Source organism: Bicyclus anynana, chromosome 5 (assembly GCF_947172395.1).
Source record: "Bicyclus anynana chromosome 5, ilBicAnyn1.1, whole genome shotgun sequence".
In the NCBI taxonomy this organism is placed as follows: Eukaryota; Metazoa; Arthropoda; class Insecta; order Lepidoptera; family Nymphalidae; genus Bicyclus; species Bicyclus anynana.
Genome location: NC_069087.1, coordinates 10,444,646 through 10,465,650, shown reverse-complemented (window position 1 = coordinate 10,465,650; position 21,005 = coordinate 10,444,646). Strand labels below are relative to the sequence as shown.

Below are 21,005 nucleotides of genomic sequence, written 5' to 3'. Positions count from 1 at the left end.
TAAGAACACATAGCGAACGAAATTAGGTGACTAATCTTTGTATAATATTTACATAACCACTCTGAATTTATTTTTGTTTTATAAACATTTAATCATAATATTACTTAGAAAAAAATCTAAATTATTTCACAAAGCTCAGTATTGCACATACACTCAAATAAGTTATCTTTCGAGCGGATAACATTCATATAACCTTTTGCAAAAATTTGTTAACCTTGGCAGCGAACCGATAAATCATTTATATTATAAATTTAAATGCTAAACGAATATTTATAACGTATTACGTGATTTGTTTAACTTTTATTTCCGATTAGTACTAACAATAAAAGGCTAAAAAGATATACTTACTATGCGGTTCCAGGGCTACCATTAGTACTTATCTACTTAACTTTAACGGGCTCAAGCGAAGGGTCGCACTGAAACGAATGTAAGGCAACTGGGGATAAGATTCCTCATAATATTATGTCGAGGAAAATATAAATGAATTACTTTCTACTCGAGGGTCTTGAAGGTCCAAAGACAAAGCAAGTTCAAACTCTATCAATTCGTAGATAGTTTCCTTTACATTTCGTTGTAAAGTGGCTTAGATAGTCATAGTTTACCTACCTGACTTCAACCTTAGTAGATAATAATATTACAGAACTACGAGTATGTTAGTACCTACGAGTTGGTTACGTACTTCAATGACATATTGAACAATGAGATTATTCACACATTTTCCAGAAACGATAACATTGCTAGGTGTTACGTAAGCCTGAAAAAATATTAAGTATTTATGTGTGTATACAATTACTTCTCTGGAGCGTGGATAAAGGTCGCGTCCCACGCAAATCTAGGGTGTGATCGGGTGTGAGGGGAGGGGAAGCGGGGAGAGCGGGCACGCGCGGGCATGGCGACCTTGCCCGGCTGTGACTCTGCGACCTTGGAGCCGCCCCCGCCCCGCGCGCCGCGCCCCGCCGCCCGCCCACACCCACCCTCAACCCCGACTCATCCCCGCGCACATCCACTACCCCACCGCCTACATTGCGCCTACCGCCTTGTGCAAAATTTAATATCCTTCTAAGTACCAACTTTATAAGTAGATAGGTAGCTGGTATACAGCAATAAAACCGTTCCGATGTACAGAAACATCGATCGTGGAACGGAACGTGTTAGGAAAATAAGATTTCCAGCAGCAATTCACTAACTTTGACGTATGATGGTTGACATACTCGTAATAATTATACGAATCTTACTAACTAGCTATTGTTGGTCATTCATAACATATCATGTGATTTCGTATCCACTATTTATTTAAAGCTATTACACTACTTCATTTTTTTATATTACTTTTGTATTTGACAAAATAAGTTCAAGTGAAGACAATTTGTGATGAGATTATTTTAACGCCACCTAAAATTCAAGAGGAAGCTAGAGCCGTAGTAGAAAACTTGTTACCGCCAAAATGTAAAGAAAAATATTTGAAAACCTATGAAAATTTTGTATTTTCAAATAAAAGTTCTGAATTTTACTACTTAGTTTAATTTATTTGAGAAAAGTACAATACAAGCTTTGGCCGTAACTAGGCATTGATGGACTCACGTATGTGTGCCTCTGCTTCGCCTCGGACCACATTCACACGTTCGTCTATCAATGCCTCTCTTGCCGGCCGCTGCAGTAATGTACCTACTATTAAATTTTAGACCAAGTTAGTGAATAGTCCAGCAGAACTGCGTCTAGAGAACACTGAAGATTTTAAATTCGTTGTTGACTGTTTTTTTTTCGTTGATAGTTTAACGTGACTAGAGTTAAAAGCTACAATATTTTTTACAATGCGAAAATTTATTGTATTTAAGAAATTTATTAGGATGATGTGTGCCTGTGATAGCCAGACACACATATATACGTATCTTATTTTATATCGGCCTATGCTCCAACTCCAAGTACTAGTCTACTGTAAGTATCCAATTATGAAATTTGGACTGTTGTGGCTTTGGGAGATAACAGGTTCAAGGATCCATTCCACTGGATTGACATTCAATCATCTAAATATATTTTCTCGGTATATGTATATCTCGATATATGGGAAATCACGTCGCCAATCGTCATTTTAAAATCACTAAGTTTACTAAGTTTCTTTAAGGTTGCCAAGAAGTTAGGGTCTGCCGACTAGAGACGTAATTTTTTGTGATATTCCGTAGAAAATATCAAAAAAATACGTTTTATATTGAGTATAAAAGCCTTGACACCTGTCAAAGCCAGAATAGTCCAAACTCTATAATAAGTTATTTGACTCATATTAAAAATATTAATTACGTACAGTACCTACATGGAATAAGGGTTCGAAAATATCGATAATAGTTAATAGTTAATTTAGTGTTTACGGACTTTCGTGATATAATGAAACAGATAAAATACCATCATGGCATGGATGGCGTCTTGGTTCGTATTGTCAAAAAAAAAATTAAGTATTCATGCCTCGAAAAGATATGATTTTTTTCAATCTAGTAGAACGGTAATGAACAATTTAAGACCTTTTTAAAAAAGTGTCAACTAGTCTATGGGCTACCATACTTGGGTTCCTACCAGGGGCGTAGCTACCGCCGTATCAGCCGTATCAATGATACCTCTCGGACTCCAGGAGCCCCTTACGTGTCAAAGCAATAATTAGTAAAATGTAATCCATCATATCCTTTGGTTTGAAGAACCTATGTTCATATATTCATAGGTTCATATTCATAGGTTCTTCAAACATCTTTCTGTTTTAAGAAATCTTTACCCTTCATATTGGGCCCCCCAACTAATTTTGATACAGGGCACGCTACGCCACTGGTTCTTACCTAAGATAGGAATGAGCTGACAAACTTTCAGCATTCACAAAATTAGGTTTGTCTGGCTATCGCAGGATCTCGTTTAATGTATTTTATACAAATAATTTTGTTTCATGAATAAAGAGTAAGTATAAAAATAAAGATAATAAATGTTAAGCATGGTACGCTCAATAAAGGAGCCAACAATCTTTGACCGACCTCTGCGCGAGTGATCGTGCGAGTTATCGTCATTTCCATCAAGCAACAGGTGGATGCACTGCAAGGACACAGTCGACGCTCGTTTTGTTGCTCTTTGTTGAAAAATAAGGTTCGGGTTAACATATTGTTTTGTTCGGGCGCCGTCACTGACCTTCGCCTCAAAGGCGTTGAATAACAAATTGTTCTTTTTTTTAAATTATTATTTATATTAACATTTATTATGAGCTACATGTTGGTAGACATACGTAGGTACCAATTATGCGTTTGATTATTATGACGCATTCTACAGTGGCTTTTATTGTTTGCAAAAAGAAAATTTATTATTAATTAAGTATCTTATTTCTGAGATAAGTGTGAATAATCATTCTATATTTTAATTCAGGTTATACTAAGCTATGTGTTTGCCAAACTATACATCCAAATAACTTTAGCTGATTTATGAAAGACTGCGATCTTGCCAGTTTGTTAAAACTAGAAAGATAAAATTTAGTATGGGTATATATATAAATTTCGTCTATAAAATATTTTATATTTAATATTTTTCATATTGTGGGTATTTTTGTGCATTAATAGGGGATTTATGTGCTAATGCTAACTTACTCTACGGAACCCTACTCTGCGTGTGGCCCGACACGGCCCGACTTGGCCGGTTTTCATCTTTAATCGCCTCGATTAAGTGTTTGTATAGACAATGAATAAACAACGTTTTTTTCTAATTTTAGTTTTTTAATATGGCCATGATATACCATTTTGAAATCTTCGTGGTGAGAAATTCGTCTTGAATTTGATACCCATATTGTAATATTCGGAAAAAAAAGTTTTTTTTGCCTCGAGTCTGTAGTCTCACAGTCGTCATGTTGGTTTTTTTTTAACTTTACCTATTCAAGAACACTTGGGTTATCGAGACAAATCTAACGATATCTCATTTACGTAAATCCGTTCAGTGGTTTAGAAGATACCAGATAATAAAGAACATACATACATACATACCTATACATGTACAAGATACGCGCAAAAAACATAACCATTCTTGCAGTCGGTTAATAAACAAATACGGAAAAACCCATAGGAAATGAAATATTTGCAAAAAAATCCATTTTTGTGACCTTAGTCCGTTAGTAGTTAGCCGGGTAACTCAAATTTCGAGGGAACTTACTAAGATTACTGGATCAATTTGTGAATCTCTATCACTGATTCGGAAGGTAGGTTCAGCTGAGAGGAGCCGGCAATTAATTCAACTGCTCCAAAAAGTAGCCTTTGTGATATTGATGAGCGAAGACTGTCACTAAGGTCACATTTGTCTCTGTATCAAAATCGGTTAAAATGTAACAGACAGACAAACTGTACTTTTACATTTATAATATTAGTATGGAATATGGATACATACTTATAATATTATATATTGCTAAAATAATATCGTTATAAAGCTATCCTGTTTCCGCGTGAGCCGGGCGAGGAGGGGCGAGGGGGCGACCTCCCCGTACAAGGTCGCGGGCAGCCATTCGGGGTTTTCCGTGTGTCGATGTCGCCTGAAGGTCTCAACATTGACTATTTACAGCTTTTATTGTGCGGCGTTACATGAATAATGGCTGACATTTCAGGTTGTCATTGATTGACATAAAAGGATCATTCGTTATAATCTACTGGTAGTCGTTTGAAGCGCTTCAAACGTTCAGTTTTAACTGCGCAATTTTAACTGTACAGTTTTATCTAATCGATGTTTCTACGTATCCAAGGAATTTTCAATCAAAATCATTAGAAAAAATTGTACAGATAAAACTGGAGTACTGATAAGACTGTTCAGTTAAATCTTCAATAATTAAATTCAAGTTTGACTGTTCAGTTAAATCTTCAGTAGTTACATTCAACAGTTTGACTGTTCAGTTAAAACTGCAGGTCTGTCGGCACAGGTTAATGTCATTATTTTTAATAATAATCATAAATTGTAGCTAAATAATATTTTTGTTTATTAATCTAAGTTTTTAACATAAAAATGGGACCGACTTCAAAGACAAAAAATTACGAAACCGATTGTCATGAAAATAAAATGCGACCAATTATTAAAATTATTATTTTGTTTGAAATAGTATTATACTATTTCAAACAAAAAAATAATTTTTAAAATTGGTTACTAAATAACGAAGTTATGAGGTAACAAACATTAAAAAAAATCATACTCGTCGAATTGAGAACCACCTCCTTTTTTGAAGTCGGTTGAAAATCTCCACACTCAAAGGAATAAAAAGATCGTAATCTCACAACATTTATGTTTATATTTTATCAAAAAATACTAAGTAAATCTAAGAGAGTTGAAGATGAAGGACGTTTCGAAGAGATGGAGTCTCAATCGATACAATATACCTCACAGTCAGAGCTATACTAACTGTGCCCCGCACGGTTACACCCACGTAGATCCAATTTCTGTAGGAATAAAACTTAACCTAAGTTACTTAGTGATGTATTTACAAATTTGCCGCTAGTAGGTTGTTAATTTTTTTTTTAGCTTCTACTGAACTCTGACATTCGATAGGTACCCATTTAGTTCGCAATCGATACGATTACCTTAAATTGTATCAATAAAATTGCAACTTTTAATATTATAGGAATAAAATATTAAAATGTATAAAAGTTTAGATAGTATTGACGTTTATTAGCCTCCTAATAGGTATAATGCATCGATTCTTCTAGGATAAAAAGTCTCAATTGCCTTCTCTCAACTTTCAGTAAAATTCCTATTAAAATCGGTTCAGCTGTTTCAGAGATTAACCCGCATCAACAGAGAGACAGACAAACGTAATTTTTAAAAAAGTTCATTTTTGATTTAGTATCGTGTAAATAACTATAGCACATAAGAAAACTTAGATCTTAAAAAAAAAAACAGAGATACTATAATTTTATTTACATGTATTGATGATGTATTGGTAAAAGAAAAAAAAACGAAGTACCTACCTAATGTTTATTAACAAAGTTAAGATCCAAGAACGTTCTCGAACGGTATATTCCCTGACATTCGAGAGGCATGACCTTTGGAAAGGATCAGTAGTGTGTGGGTGCGGAGGCTGTCACCCCGGGGTGTTGGGTGTAGGGTGTTAGGTGGGGACAGGGTGAGTGTCGATGCACCCGCTGCAAGGCTCCCGCGAGTCAAGTGCAGGGCCACTGCGCCGGTGCGCGCTGTGGCGACTGCGCTCACTCCGCGGTCAATAGCCGCTGACTTATCTAGCATCCTTATTCCTTCCCCTATATGTACAAAGTGAACAATTGAAACAAGAATAATTCAGATTTCAAGATTCTTTTTATTCAATGACAAGTTATTCCTTGTCTACGATCGCAACTGATGCTAAGTGCCGATGCAGTCTAAGATAGAATTTTCCGAATAGAAATCCCCGTAAAACATTTCATATCCCTTTCGCTAGAACACATCTTGGAAACCAAGCCCCCGTTGCTTGTATATGCACAAAATATAATGAACTATCTCGTTCAATATCTGGCATCGACATATTTTGCAATTCTTATATTGTCTTTAAAAAAAACTCGCCGATCATCTATCGGTGAGTTATGTTAAGTTAATATGGCTGTCTTTTTGTCCCTTGTTTGAATGTTTGACTGTTTACATGATTTTTAGGGAATGTTGTGTCCACTTGTCATAGATGTACGTTTAACTAGCTACGGCCGATGACTAACCAGCAGAGCAAACCTGAGCCAATTTTGAAATTATAAAATCCTAAATCGACACGAACTGGGAATCGTACCCTCCCTCCCTGTTGAGAACCACACCACTACCAAGTCAAAAGAGGTCGTTAAAATTGTCATGTGATGGAATCACTTATGATGACATATTCGCGTCGAAATGCCCACTTCCGCGGTCCTTTGACATCCAAGACAGGATACAGACGGTTCCGTTGGGTTTTACTGGGTATTTTGCTCCTCAACAAGCGAGTTCCATCCATGCATGGGATGCATAAACAAAAAAGGAATATTTTCTGCTACTTGTGTATTACTATTACTATATTCTGTTTAGTGTAGGCATGGAGAACACATCGGGCAAGGAAGGTGAGTGTTGATTCATTCTAAAGGGATCCCTTAAACCTGCTCCCAAGGTCACAAGTCCTGGGACCTGCACGAGGTGCTTCCTCTGCCACGAAATAATGGTAAGATCACTGTCGCTGGTACCCGTCACGTCACACTATAGCCGTAAAATGGCAGATACACTCACAATCCTTTGTCGTTAGACCAGTGTACCTGCTCGCAACTTGTGTGGATCGACTTATTAGGTTTTTTTTCTAAGAAATTTTCAATAGAAGTCCGGAGATGGAAAATCTTCGACACGACAGCCGTCTTTAACTTTTTAGATACTTAGATACGTCCGCTTCAGGGTAATGAGGCCTTAAAGTTATTTTGACGTCCTTTTTTGTTACAGATAGATAAAAAAATTATTATACTATAGGTATACAGACAATGTTGTCGTTATTAAACCTATACTTCTGATAAATCTGAAGAAAGATTAATTCTGTACATGAAATATATTTCCAAAATAACTATCAGGGGGTGATTAGTGATCGATAGTGATGCCAAAAATGCAAATAGTAAATTTTTTGTCCGTCTGTCTGTCTGTATGTTTGTTATAGAAACAAAAACTACTCGACGAATTTTAACGAAACTTGGTACAATTATTTTGGGCAGGTTATAGTATACTTTTCATCACGCTACGATCAAGGAGTAGAGCAGTGAATAGAAATGTTGGGAAAACGGATGAAGTTACTCCATTTTCACAGCGATACAACTGTAAGGGCTGGATTAAAGAGGTCTAAGGGCTGACGAATCGCGAGCGTCTGGTAGTATCATCATAATTATATCGGTTATTAATTGGTGACCTAGTAAATAGGCCTTCACCACCGTAGTTCCCAGTGGTAAAGATGGACGTAGGTCCCTGTTATTATCATGATTATCACCGATTTCGATGTCGATGGACAATTTGCTGTTGCCTGTTGGTGTATTTCATTATGGTCCAAAGACATTCATCAAACAAATAAATTCAGTTCAGCTTTGATGGAAATGACACTCTTGCTTTGAAGGTTATATAAAATCAACAAGTGTCATTGATTTATATAAAAACTATAGATAATTTGATAATGAAAATAGTCACTCTCCGTTAGTCGTTAGTGAGAGCCAGTTTCCGTAATAAATTGTTTTGTCGTAACTAGTATTTTTAAATTAATTTCAATGATATACTTACATTTTTACTAATGTCCGCCTTGTGAATGAGGAAACGTGACGTCGTTGCGTGCGGAAGAAGGAAGCGCGGCGTACTAGGAGGGTCAGCCGCGATTATAACGGAAGACGGAGCAAGGCCTAGGCCGGCCGACGACCTGCCCGACCTATGCCCATTGTCATTCGTGTCTATTTACAACTTTTTGCTAAGTTTCCTAATATTTAGCCTATACGGACGAGGTAACTTGGCTGTTTTAAGCCTCTGTTATTTACTTATTCTAAGATTCCTAATATTTACCCTCTAAAGACGAGGTAAGTTGGCTATTTTAAGCCTCTGTTATTTACAACCTTTTGCTAAGTTTCCTAATATTTAGCCTATATGGACGAGGTAACTTGGCTGTTTTAAGCCTCTGTTATTTACAACTTTTTGCTAAGATTCCTAATATTTAGCTTCTAAGGACGAGGTAACTTGGCTGTTTTAGGCCTCTGTTATTTACAACTTTTTCTAAGATGTTTGAAGCCTTTTTGTATATTTCATTTTCTATTTGTAAGTATTCACTTTCTATTCTTAACTTGTATTGTATCTGAAAAATGTTTTCTTACTGTTTATTTACAACTTCTTCTAAGATTCCTAATATTTAGCCTCTAAGGACGAGGTAACTTGGCTGTTTTAAGCCTCTGTTATTTTCAACTATTTCTAAGATTCCTAATATTTAGCCTCTAAAGACGAGGTAACTTGGCTGTTTTAAGCCTCTGTTATTTACAACTTTTTTCTAAGATTCCTAATACTCAGCCTCTAAAGAAGAGGTAACTTGGCTGTTTTAAGCCTCTATTATTTACAACTTTTTCTAAGATTCCTAATATTTAGCCTCTAAGGACGAGGTAACTTGGCTGGTTTAAGCCTCTGTTATTTACAACTTTTTCTAAGATTTCTAATATTTAGCCTCTAAGGACGAGGTAACTAGGCTGGTTTAAGCCTCTGTTATTTACAACTTTTTCTAAGATTCCTAATATTTAGCCTCTAAGGACGAGGTAACTAGGCTGTTTGAAGCTAGGCTCTATGTATATTTCATTGATTTGTAAGTATTCATTTTTTATTCTTAACTTGTATTGTATCTGAAATGTTTTCTTTCATTAAACATTATCTATCAATTATAGCTTTTTTCTTTTCTTTATCAGTTATCTTATAGGTTATGGATAGTGGGGAATGTTTATGATTATAAATTGAAATTCAGTAGATAATTTTTACAAGTTTGTTTTATTTTAATTCGACAACCTGTCATTATATTAACAAACAAATGACTGAGCACGCTCACATACGCACATACAATACACACACAAACACACCGCGACCGGCGCTGCATTGCATTATAAATTATACTTATATAGTCTTAAATTATTTTTCAGTCTATTGCGCTCTCCTCGTCCGGCACCGGCCCCTCACACACGCGTCTTAAACGAATTATCACATATAATATATTAAACCAATTTGCGAACGATTATTAACTACATAGTTTATTTAGTTTAACGTAGGTCGGGGTGGGGTAGCGGAGACGTACGGCTCCGCGGGCCGGCCTCACGCCTCCAGCATGCGCGGCATGTAGGCGCGCGGCGGCGACGGGGACTTCTTGGACAGGTTGAGCGGCGCGTCCGCCACCTCCACCTGCAGCTCCAGCGCGGGCTCGGGCGCCGGCGAGCCGCCGTAGCGCAGCCGCAGCGGGCACTCGGCGCCCAGCTCGCCGCGCCGCATGTACTGCTGGATGATGTCCGTGCGCTTCAGCTGCTCCGGCGTCATGCGCGGGCCCTCCATCAGGCTCTTGGCCAGCACCGAGTGCGTGGACGACAGCGGCGCGCGCAGCGGGCGCGGCGAGTGCGCCGGGTGCGCCGGGCTCGCGGGGTGCGGGTGCTGCGGCGGCTGCGGCGACGGCGTCAGCGGCACGGGCCGGCCCTCGGCCTCGCCCGTGTCGCGGCGCATGGCGCGGAACTTTTTGTGCCGCTTGTACGCTTCGTCCATGAGCAAGGGAGTGTCGAACAGCGGCGGCGCTTCCAGCACGCGTTTCAGAACTGGCATATCGTCTGCGGGCGCGGTCGGCCGCCTGTCCTCCGTGTGCTCCTCGAGAGACGATCGCGGGCTCGAGCAGCCCGAGCCGGGTCCGATGATTCTTTCGTGTTTCTCGTTCCCGGACTCGATACCAGAGTCAGTCGGAGAATCCAACTTCCGGTAACGGGGCGGGGGCCTCACTGGAGTGACTGTGAGACCGTTGTGAGCGAGGTGTGCCATACCGAGCAGCGCTTCTTCGTCGACTGAACCCCGAGAATCGAGTCTTCGGCGTCCAGCGAGGGTCGCGGCCAGTAAAGGAGTGCCACAGTCGCCCATCGCTTCGCCGGATTCACTGCTGGAGACTGAGCCGATCGGACTGCGGGCTGATTCTTCTACGACGGAGTCGGCCCACGAGCACCCTTCTTCGTCTCCCCACATTTGCTGCCGTAATAGTTCCTTGTGTTCGGTACGGAACACCACCAGCTTCTCTGTGTGAAGCGTACTCAAGGTGCGTAGGTCCGGGAGAGTATCCATCAATTCCCGGAGGAAGCCAGGCCTGTCGGGTCTGTTTTGAGAAATGACAGACTGGAGACACGCTTTGAGCCTCGCGTGCATTCTTTCTACTAATTCCACGTTGCGGAGCCCGGGCCTGTCCGGAGTGATAAGGACTATGGCGCAGAAGAGGCCGATCTCGGCGTCCGTCAGATTCATGGAATTCATGCGCTCGGCGAATTTAAAGGTGGAATCTACGAGGAAACGCGCGTTCGCACCACTTTGGATAGAGTCTCGCTTCATGAGTTGTCCATTGAGACATATTATACTATTGAGAGGAGCGTCGAACATACAAATTAGACGCACGAACAGAGCATCAAAAAGTCCACTTTTTAACAATGTGAATTTGTCATCTTGCGTGAGCAGCTGGAAGCCAGGAATGAGGCCGGCGAAGTCGATCACGCCACGGATGACGTGAGCGAACCGCTGGGAGAACTCTTTCTCGGACTGGAGCTCCGGCGCTGGGTTCAGAGGACACGCCTACGACAAAAGAGAAGACACGTTAAAAACATAATAAGTGAAGTGAGTAAAGAAAAGAAAATTGTATTGATTCCATTTCATTTTAGTAAGAGTGTGGAAGAGTAACTCACCAAAGTGGGTTGAGAGTAGGTGGGACAGTCGCGAGCGCGCGCGCGCATGGCGGCCACGCGGTCGCGGGTGAACTCGCAGGTGTCGAGGTGTGCGCGCACCACGCGCGCCAGCAGCCGCGGCCCGTCGTCTAGCTCGGCCGCCGCCGCCTGCTCCTGCGCGCGCGACGACGACGACTGTTGCATCGCCGCCAGGATACGGGCTTTCTCACGTTTCGGTACGCGCCCAAATCGCACAGCTGCAACAAAAGGAAAGAAAGTTCAGGACACGTATAACCATAACGCAGCACTAAATCTACAATGCAGCTAACAACGGGAGCATTGTGCAAGGTCGCGGCTGCGGGCCACGCACCACAGACGGAGCGCAGCTGTCGCGCGCGCATGTGCGGGGCGAGCCATGTGCAGGCGCAGCTGACGACAGGGGGTAAAGTTCATCGGCCGGCGCCGACGGAACGCCGCGGGATGCGGAACACTGCGACGATTGAGTGAACTAGTTCGGCAAACCAATGACAATACGCGATCTGCGAGGTCACGCTGAAAAGTGTTACAACTTTCTCGCGCTAGGCGCGCCGCTTGCAGCCGTCGTGCGCGCGCGCCGGTGAAAGTGTTTATCGCTGGCACACGGTTGAAAACGAAAGCGGAGAGCGCCCTCTCGCCATTTCTCCCGACTTTCCCTGCGCTAAGTGTGCCACGCCAGATGCATGACCCATTGTTCGCAATTGTTGATGCTAATGTAGTACTCGTAAGTACTTATCTACTTTTTAGTAACTCGAACAAGTAGACCGGCCGACCATTGACGTTCGCTGATTTATGTGTTGGAGTGGTAATTACAGATATTATTATTATATTTCAGTTATTGTTGATTATACAGCAAAAATAATTAATTATGTACAAAATTAATTAATTAATCATATTTGTATGAAGATAAATATTTGTAAGATCTAACCTAAATAGGTGCAATAGTTGTTTGATTGTGTTATCTTAAGATTTCATTCATTATCGCGAATAGGTAAAATAATTAAAATCTGTGTATCTTTAATTAATTAGAGAAAGATTATTATGTAGTTATTTACGTTTTTATTTTATTTAGATTATTCGTATATCGTAATTATTTAAATATTCTCATTGATAAATAAACTAATAATTTAATTAATGTCTACGGCATTGTATACTTATTTTATTTTTATGCTAAGTTAAAAAAAAATGTTTTGTTGAAAAAAAAGTAAGACTGATACGTACGGGCATTGTGATATTTCACTACTCCATTCAAAATCCCTTTAAGGATCGGCAAATCTTCACCCATATCTGAGACCATAATTGTTTTTCACTAATAACTAGATTATTCACAGCCAAGGGCCACTGATAAATAAGTTTGGTAACTATAATATAACTATATTAAACAAGTGTCACATATCACGATTATCAACGAAGCACTGAAATCCGAAAGTGCGGTAGTGATCCAATGGTTTGTTTATTATTCGCACGGCGCGTAGTACGACGAGTAGTCCGCGCTCAGCAGCTGAGCGGTCACTGTGAGGCTCGCGGAGTCGTGGCGGACTGAGCGACGCACTGACATAGCGAACGTACGAAGAGGGCTGACGACCGATGCGCGGGCCGGACTCCCTCGCACTGCGCCGCGGCGCGCGCCGCGCCAACCTTGAACTTGAGGAGGGAGGGCGCGCGGTGGAGGCAGCGGGCGGGAGGGGGCGCCGTCAATAAACTCCGCGCAGGCCCCTGCCCCCGCGGATGCCTCTCCGCGCGACCTCCCTGCTCAGTGCTCAGGCTCAGCTCAGTGCTCAGTCCTCAGTGGCCTGACGATCGACACTTCTAACTCTACTAACGTTCTAGGAGGGTTAATATTGAAAACCCTAAACCCCCTGATAATAATCTCTACATTCGATTTATGAACTGATCATTTTAAACTGGACTGGACGGAAATCATCAATTAAATAATATTATTATAGATACCCGTATTATTGTTATTCATTAAATAAGCAATGCGAACGTGTACCAATTAAGGAACAAAAAATACTATCACTTGACTTTAATAATAACTAGCAGAACCTCTCGTGGGAATAGGAGTATAAAATATAGACTGTTATACCCTGATCATTTAGTTTTCTATTGGAGAAAGATTTTTTCAAATCGGACCAGTTATCAATTTTATTCTTTACATACAAAAATACCACTCTTTCGTCTTGATAATATTAATGTAGATGTAGATTAATATTTTATAACTATAATAAGGAATGTAATACAGAAAATTCCTATTGACATCGTCACTGATTCAATGTTCATACATATTTACTATTGGAATAATCATCTAATTATTTTTAACCGACTTCTAGGTTCTATGTTCCGCTGTATGGACTATGTATGTTTTATACATGTTCAATGCTACTACCGTCAATTGCGGACATATTAAAAATATTTTAATGTTTATTTATGTATCTTATTTGTTTTTAAAAGTTACATACTTAGTTTTCTGTTAAAATAACTCATCAAAACGGTTTTTATAAAAACTTTCATATAAAATGTATGAAAATACAAGCTGACCTCGCGCAAATGTTGATTTGGTATATAAATTTCTTTCATACAAATATAGTAAAAACGCGATTCATATGTAGGGCGGAAAAAAATACTTTACAATATAGGTTTTCTCATACCTGATATACAACAAAAATCACAAGATTTCGGAGGTGTGCTACCACAACTTGACATTTTGAAAGATTAGTGATTACTTACTACCTGACTCGGCAAACGATGTTCTGCCATAAAATTTCATTTATATAAAATACTATAATCGTAATTTACAAATAGGAGGGTGGGGTAAGGGGTGAAAAATAGTTTAAGACCTAACCTACCGAATTTAAACAAAGAATATGTAAAAATCGGTCAAGTCGTTTCAGAGTTTTGTTACAAACCCGAGATTTTCCTTTATTTAATAGTAAACAAAGAAGATTATCTGTATTTTAACTGTGTAATTAAATAATAATATAAATTTGGTCAAAAACAAAAAAAAATAACTGGTTTAGACCATACCACACCATTCTACGATTAGGTATGAAGGTATCAGATTATGAATTTCATAAATAGGAATATTTAGAAACTTTGTAGGTATAATATTTGTATAATCAGCCAATAAAACGTTATGACTTTTAACTACCCGTATACTTTCAAGTAAACTCAATTTACTTAAAAGTGTTTTTTTTTTCATTACAAAGTAGATAGATGAAGTCATTTTTGAAAAAAAATGTTTGATTAAAAAATATTTGTTCTATTAAATATCTTACATAATAATAAAATAATATTGAGAAAAATATAAACATAAAATAAAAATAAACCAAATCAACAAAAGTGACGTGCATGTAGGCGCTGCCTTACACTTCGAGCGCCATCTATTTTCGAGTAGCAGAACCAGTTACTTCTAAACAAACCTCTGTCTAATCAAGGTACATTTTAAATACCATAACATTTTATTGGTAAAGAATTCGTATATTTAAATTTTCTAAAGTATTAAGCATATCTATTTAGTGTTTAAAATTAGCAAAAAATATTACTATTTCATAAAGGTCCAATTATTGTAGGCATTGAATATAAAAAAAATCGAGTAAATTAACTGATCGAACTAAGTTTTTATAATTAAAGAAATTAGTTTATTGATTTAATAACATTTGAAGTACTGCTCTACAAATTATTTTATTCTTCATAATATTTAGTTACTGCATTCGTGGATGATACATTACAATATTTTAAAGTTAAGTTTATTTTTATTTTTAAAATACATATCATCATGCATTTTAACAATAGTAAAGTTCGATTACGTATTGACATGTCTTCGCCGAGGGCAATGAATCGCATTACGAAAGTGAAAACAGAAATTTCACTTTCGTGCTTACGAAATGCACCTTTCTCCGCTTTCACCGCGCGCGATTGTGTTCGAAGCGGCAAGCGCGAGCGAGGCCGGTGTCGCAACGAGCGGAGCGGAGCGGGCAGCGGGCGCCGGCCGTCGACCCGCTTAGCGTGCGCTCACCCGCGCTTGCATAACCGACCTCCCACACTGCGCTCACTGCTCACTGCGAGCGGCGCCGAGCGAGCGAGCGCTCCGCGAAATAGATCTGCCGCGACTCGCGAGCGACACTATATAGTGCGGCGGCGCTCGTGTCAGCGCGACTTGTGCGATTGGAATACGTTCCTATGATAATGCCGGGATTCTATTCAAATATGAATTTACTCTGACATATATATTAAGTAACATATTTATCAAAATTATATTAATGTACCATAAAATAAGGTCACAAAATAATGGAACAAATAATAGTATATTAATTCAGACTCAATTAAATCAACTGGATTTTTATGTCACAAGCATTTATGAGTATTATATTTTAAGAATTTACTGTAATAAACATTGTGTATAAAATTATTATTTAATGCAAAATACATAACATTCTATTATTTGTTCCATTATGAAAAGTAAATATTCGGTAAACTCACCATCTCTGCTCATTCCGACGGCGATACATTTCTTCAATCGGCAATACTGGCACCGATTTCTGTTAATTCTCAAGATGGAGCACTGCTGGTTTTTGGTGCAGGGCCTGTACTGGATCTTCTGTTGTATGGAGCGGCGAAAGAAGCCCTGGGGATCACATCTACAGTTAGAGTCGCGCTCGGGGTCGGAGCTCTCGTCGCTGGAGCAGCCCGAGTCGCTGGACTCGCGGCGCGCCTCCAGCATGCTCACCAGCACCGCGTGCCGCTCGCGCAGCTCCGCGCACGCCATGCCCGCTACCATTCACTCACGCCACTCACTAGCTGCACAAGCTCACTCGACCGACTCGATGCGCGCACCGACACGGATGGAGGCCGACGGCGGACTGTGCGGGCGCTGCGGCGCTCGGCGCGAGCTACCCGCGCCCGTGCGACCTACTTGCCGGCCGCCGACCCAACCGAGAAAGTGAGAGTGCCCCGGCCCCCGCGCGCCGCCGCCCCGCGCGCTGCTAACGGTCCACGCCGCTCTAGAATGCGCCGCTGCCGCTGCACCGGTGCGCCGGATATAGGCCGGGCGCATCCCGGCGGCGTCGCGGCGCGAGGCCGTTCACCCCGGGTCGTCGGCCGCTCGGTTGCACAACAGCCCTACTCCCTTCCCTCCGCCCCGTGCGCGCCGCTCGCCCCGGGAGCTAGGACACGGGCAGCTCGGAGCGACGACCGCCCGGTGACGTCGGCCGCGTCACGGCCTACCTCAATGCGCGCGCGCTTCCCGCTAGGGGTGCATTGCTCTACTTTATTTGTTTGATATTAGAGCGTGCACCGTCGAACTAATAGATTCATTTATCCTTTCAAAGTAACTTATAAGAAAAACGCATCGCCGGATTTAAAATCATCTGTCAATCAACAGTAGATATCTATTATTGAGAATACTTGTTTTAGTTCCCAGTCAAATTTTGGGGTTCATATTTACGAACCTACCTAGCTGACAAGTGGTTTACGAGGTCATACGGAGTAGCGATACGAATCATCAGTACAGGCAGCGCGGAGGCTGGTGCGGTGTAGCGAGCCGCCACTCGGCCGCTGGCCCAATTTCGCGCCGCCATCGATCCATTGTGCGCTGTGCGAGTGGCCCATAATTGGTCGCAACGCGGGCACTGACCGGCCGCGCGGCCGTTGACCCCACAGCGCCACGAAAACAAAACCTTTTCTGAACACCCGTCGACTGCAGCTCGCGTATAGGCACGACTGCGAGATCCACATACGTAACGCATCGTATATTTTATCATATTATTAATATATAAACATCATTATGTACAGCGCCTATTACTACTTATTGTTACCGAACATTATTACAGTAACGATTTGTGCGATTTAGGTGACTTTTGAGCGTTCGACTTTGAGGACGTTGTGCTAGAAATGTATTTATTATGTTAGAATATTCATCTCGATATGTCAATGACCGCGGAACAATTAACACGGTGACATCGTTTTAAACGACTAGTTGCTTACTACATGTTTTGTACAAATAAAATGGCTCATTTAATAAACAACACGTTTTTAACATGATATTCTAAATATGCCTACGCGACTAGAAATAAGAAGTACTTTTATTTACTTACTAATATTTATTTATTTCTGTACAATGATAATTTTTTAGGATCAAATATTTAGTGAGAAGTATGTAGAAGGGAAATAGCAAATATAAGAGGCAATAGTGATGGTCGCTGTAGTCGATTGTAGGTCAACCTCGGCCTCGATCTAGAATTTTCGATTGCTAAGTTGCTAACGCGGGAAATGCTGCCCAAACTTTTTATTACAGAATGTTACATTGACTTTATTTTTTACCTTATACTGAAATGATAAAGATATTTCTTTTTAAGTTTGAAGCTTGTCGTCAAATGGGGTGCTAAGTTGTAGGTAGGGTGCTAGTAATTTTTTAGTTAAAGTTTTCAATTATTATTTTTAAATTCGTCACTAAAATAATAAGTTTTATAAATCAATGTTTTAACTAAATATTATAATAGATATTTTTTTAAGCTATCACAAAAACGGTATTTAACTACTAAGGTTTATTTACTAGTATTTTTAGTAATTTTTCAAGTATGATTGCAACCTACAATTAACACCGACTTTGTATATCAAAGTGAATCTTTTTTTTATTTCTATTGCAAATTGCTTGAGAGTACTTAATGGCATTAAATTAAATCTGTTCTAGTCTATTCTGTTTACCGATGAGATAAAGTGCGAGACGAACTCGCGGTTGTCACAGCGTTGAGACTAAACGGCTAACGGTGCCGCGGACAATGACTGCCGCAGCCGAAAGCTTCGCTGACGCATGGGCTTTCCGAGGAAGCGACCGATGACCGGCCGCGACTAACAGTCCACTACGCGGTACGTGCCCGCCTGTCCAGATGTTTACCTACAAGATAACACTATGAATCACGCCTATCACTCTTGTGACTCATTTCCTGTTCGCATAACGCACATCTATATTAGTCTGTGTAGCCATTGCCAAAAAATAACCAATTGTTTTTTCATCAAGACATACTGTGTAGTGCCAAGATTATTAATTGTTATACTTAGTATGATTAAAAAAAAACATTATTTATTTATTTCAATTATACTTAGTTTACAAGCACTTTTGAAACGTCAAGTCATGATTTAATTAATGGTAAAATTATTTAAAAATGTAAAGTCGAAAACTTAAAATTAAAGTTACGAGGGTTCCAAGCCCAGAACAAACTAAACTAACGTTTATACATATATTGGTTGAGTTTACTACCATTTTACAAACTGAGAACTAGAACTATGTACACTTTGAACTTTTTAAATGAAATGCCAGTATGAAACTTTAAAACTTTATATTACCACTAAAAAAGAAAGATAGAAGTTTCGAGTATAATTTAAACTAGGTACCTACTTCAGTTCTTAACTAAATATATTTTTTAAGTATAATTAATTAGTTAGAATTGTTATTGTTTTTGGTTGTACATGCTGGACTGGACTCATTTTATATATTATTTATTTTAACAAATCACGTAGCGGCTCTACTCTTTAAAACAGGTTTCTTTGAAGCAGGCTCTATTAAAATTGGCATTTTAGCTCGTATTAAACTATGCCGATAACCGTATTAGCTATCTACCTGGGGGAACGTTTAACAGAATGATATAGAATACATATCCCATGCTTTCCGAGTTTTCATATGAACCCTGAATATTAATAAAATTGTAATTCTAAACAATTAGTGAAAATAAATTATATCTCATTTAATAACTTCCTACAAAAGAACAAAAGAACAAAAGGCAAACCCCCTAAACTATTATGTGTCCAATTGAATACTGTTTCAAGTTGCTTCCAATTTCCTACTAAAAACAATAAAAGTCTTTGTTTATAATAAACAATTTCGGGGAGCAGTTTAATATTAAAGTTTCAAAGCCGTACACAAATTTATCTGTAACAAGAAAACACACCGTGGGATGTTCTTATTAAAAAATGAACGCGGCGAGATCAACGAACTTTTAAGCTGACAGTTCAAAAATAATGTGGGTTACGTTCACGTCGCGTACATACATTCGTTGACCGTAAAAGTTCTTACGGCAAGGAGAGGCTGGAGCGCGGGGTCAACGACCGCCCGCCCTGCACTGCGGATCGGTGCCGAAAAAATAACCGACCCACTGCGAGAAGTATGTCGGTCAGCGTGCGAACAAAGAACGCGCGATGATTTACGCGGATCACGCTTTTTGTTATAATAAATATTGAAACAATGCACGGATTTACTCGTGTCTAGAGTCTAGTCTTTATCGTGATAAATTGATATTAGTAAAACCCCGCCTTGGGTTTAATGTATAAAATGTAATATCTCTTAGATTGTGCATTTTTAGAATACATTTGTAAAACAAATAATCGACTAGTATTGTTTAGTTACCCACGCATAATTACTAGCCTTACTGGAAGCTGATAATCTTTTAAAAGATTTTAAATTTGTATTGTAGATTAATAAATAGAATGATTTAAGTTTTATTTACTTACCTACATAATTTCAATAATGCATGCTTTATTAGCTGTGCCTAGTAATTAATATTAATCACCCTGTAAACAAAGGGTTATCATTTTTATGCCATTCATTGAAGCTACGTTATTCATATAAGGTATTCATAGTTAGGTAGATACGTATACCAACTATTAATAGTCGGTAATGGTTCAATTATTAAATTATAAAACATGTAGCAATAAAATGTGGGTTCGTTGACATCAGTGAGTACGGATACGCGCGTTCGTAGTAGACCGTAAAACCATTCATTCACGATAACTCGTTTGAAGGCGCTGAACATGATAATATGAAGCGAATGCTGTTTGCAATACACTGCGCCATCTCGCGGCGAGTAGCCGAATTACGGTTTACTATTTTTTTTCCTGCGTCGCTAGTTGGCGCTAGTGGTAATCTCACCATTCGCCGATGATACATTTTATAAAGTTTTTTTGTTTTATATTGTAGATCATTATTTTATCTAGAATAAAAAATACTTAATATGTATATAAACGAAATTTACATAAACAAAAAAACTACATAAGGAAGCTTTTCTTTACGTAATATTTATAAGTAGGTAATAACAAAAATCATCAATAGACACATCATGTCACTGCTAAGTCAGTCAGTACGTAGTAAATATTTGGTAATACAGGGGGAAAATTATAACACTTCACTTTCTCAAATAAGAAAATGAGAAAGTAAAACATTTAGGTCTAAGAAGTTGTTGAGATTAGCGTAACCGAAAGGGGTGTAGATTCCTCCTCCTAGTTAGCCCGCTCCCATCTTAGATTGCAGATACCATCAGATGAGATTGTAGTCAAGGGCTTATTTGTAAAGAATAAAAAAAAAAAGATCAGATTGATCCAGAGAACTGCGATCGGAAGGATACGCATTGTCCGCGACCTGACGAGCAGACCAATCTCGTAACATAAACCGGTTCTTATACACTTGCACTTCTATTCTCATCTTCCTTGCACCGCTTTCACGTTCGTATAGATGTTATGTATAAAACCTACCATTGTACGACCTTACAACTGGTTGAACTGCAGTCATACTAACGATCGACTATCGACTATAATATAGAGTGA

The 21,005-nt window shown here is 39.4% G+C and overlaps 1 protein-coding gene across 5 annotated transcripts in view; it reads right to left on the bottom strand.

Annotated features, from left to right (window-relative positions):
• Positions 1-9,455: 9,455 nt before the first annotated feature.
• LOC112052885 (ecdysone-inducible protein E75) overlaps positions 9,456-21,005 on the bottom strand; it is a 133,064-nt gene continuing 121,514 nt past the window's right edge. For 4 of the 5 annotated variants that reach the window (XM_024092127.2, XM_024092135.2, XM_052881487.1 and 1 more), the window contains exons 3-5: positions 15,894-16,038; positions 11,400-11,635; positions 9,456-11,289 (exon numbers count right to left, since the gene is read on the bottom strand). In XM_024092127.2, coding sequence (XP_023947895.1) covers positions 9,793-11,289; positions 11,400-11,635; positions 15,894-16,038 — 1,878 coding nt within the window. In that variant the 3' untranslated portion in view covers positions 9,456-9,792. Of the gene's footprint in view, positions 11,290-11,399; positions 11,636-12,635; positions 13,036-15,893; positions 16,039-21,005 lie in introns of those variants that run through there. The other variant, XM_024092148.2, reaches the window with a different exon arrangement.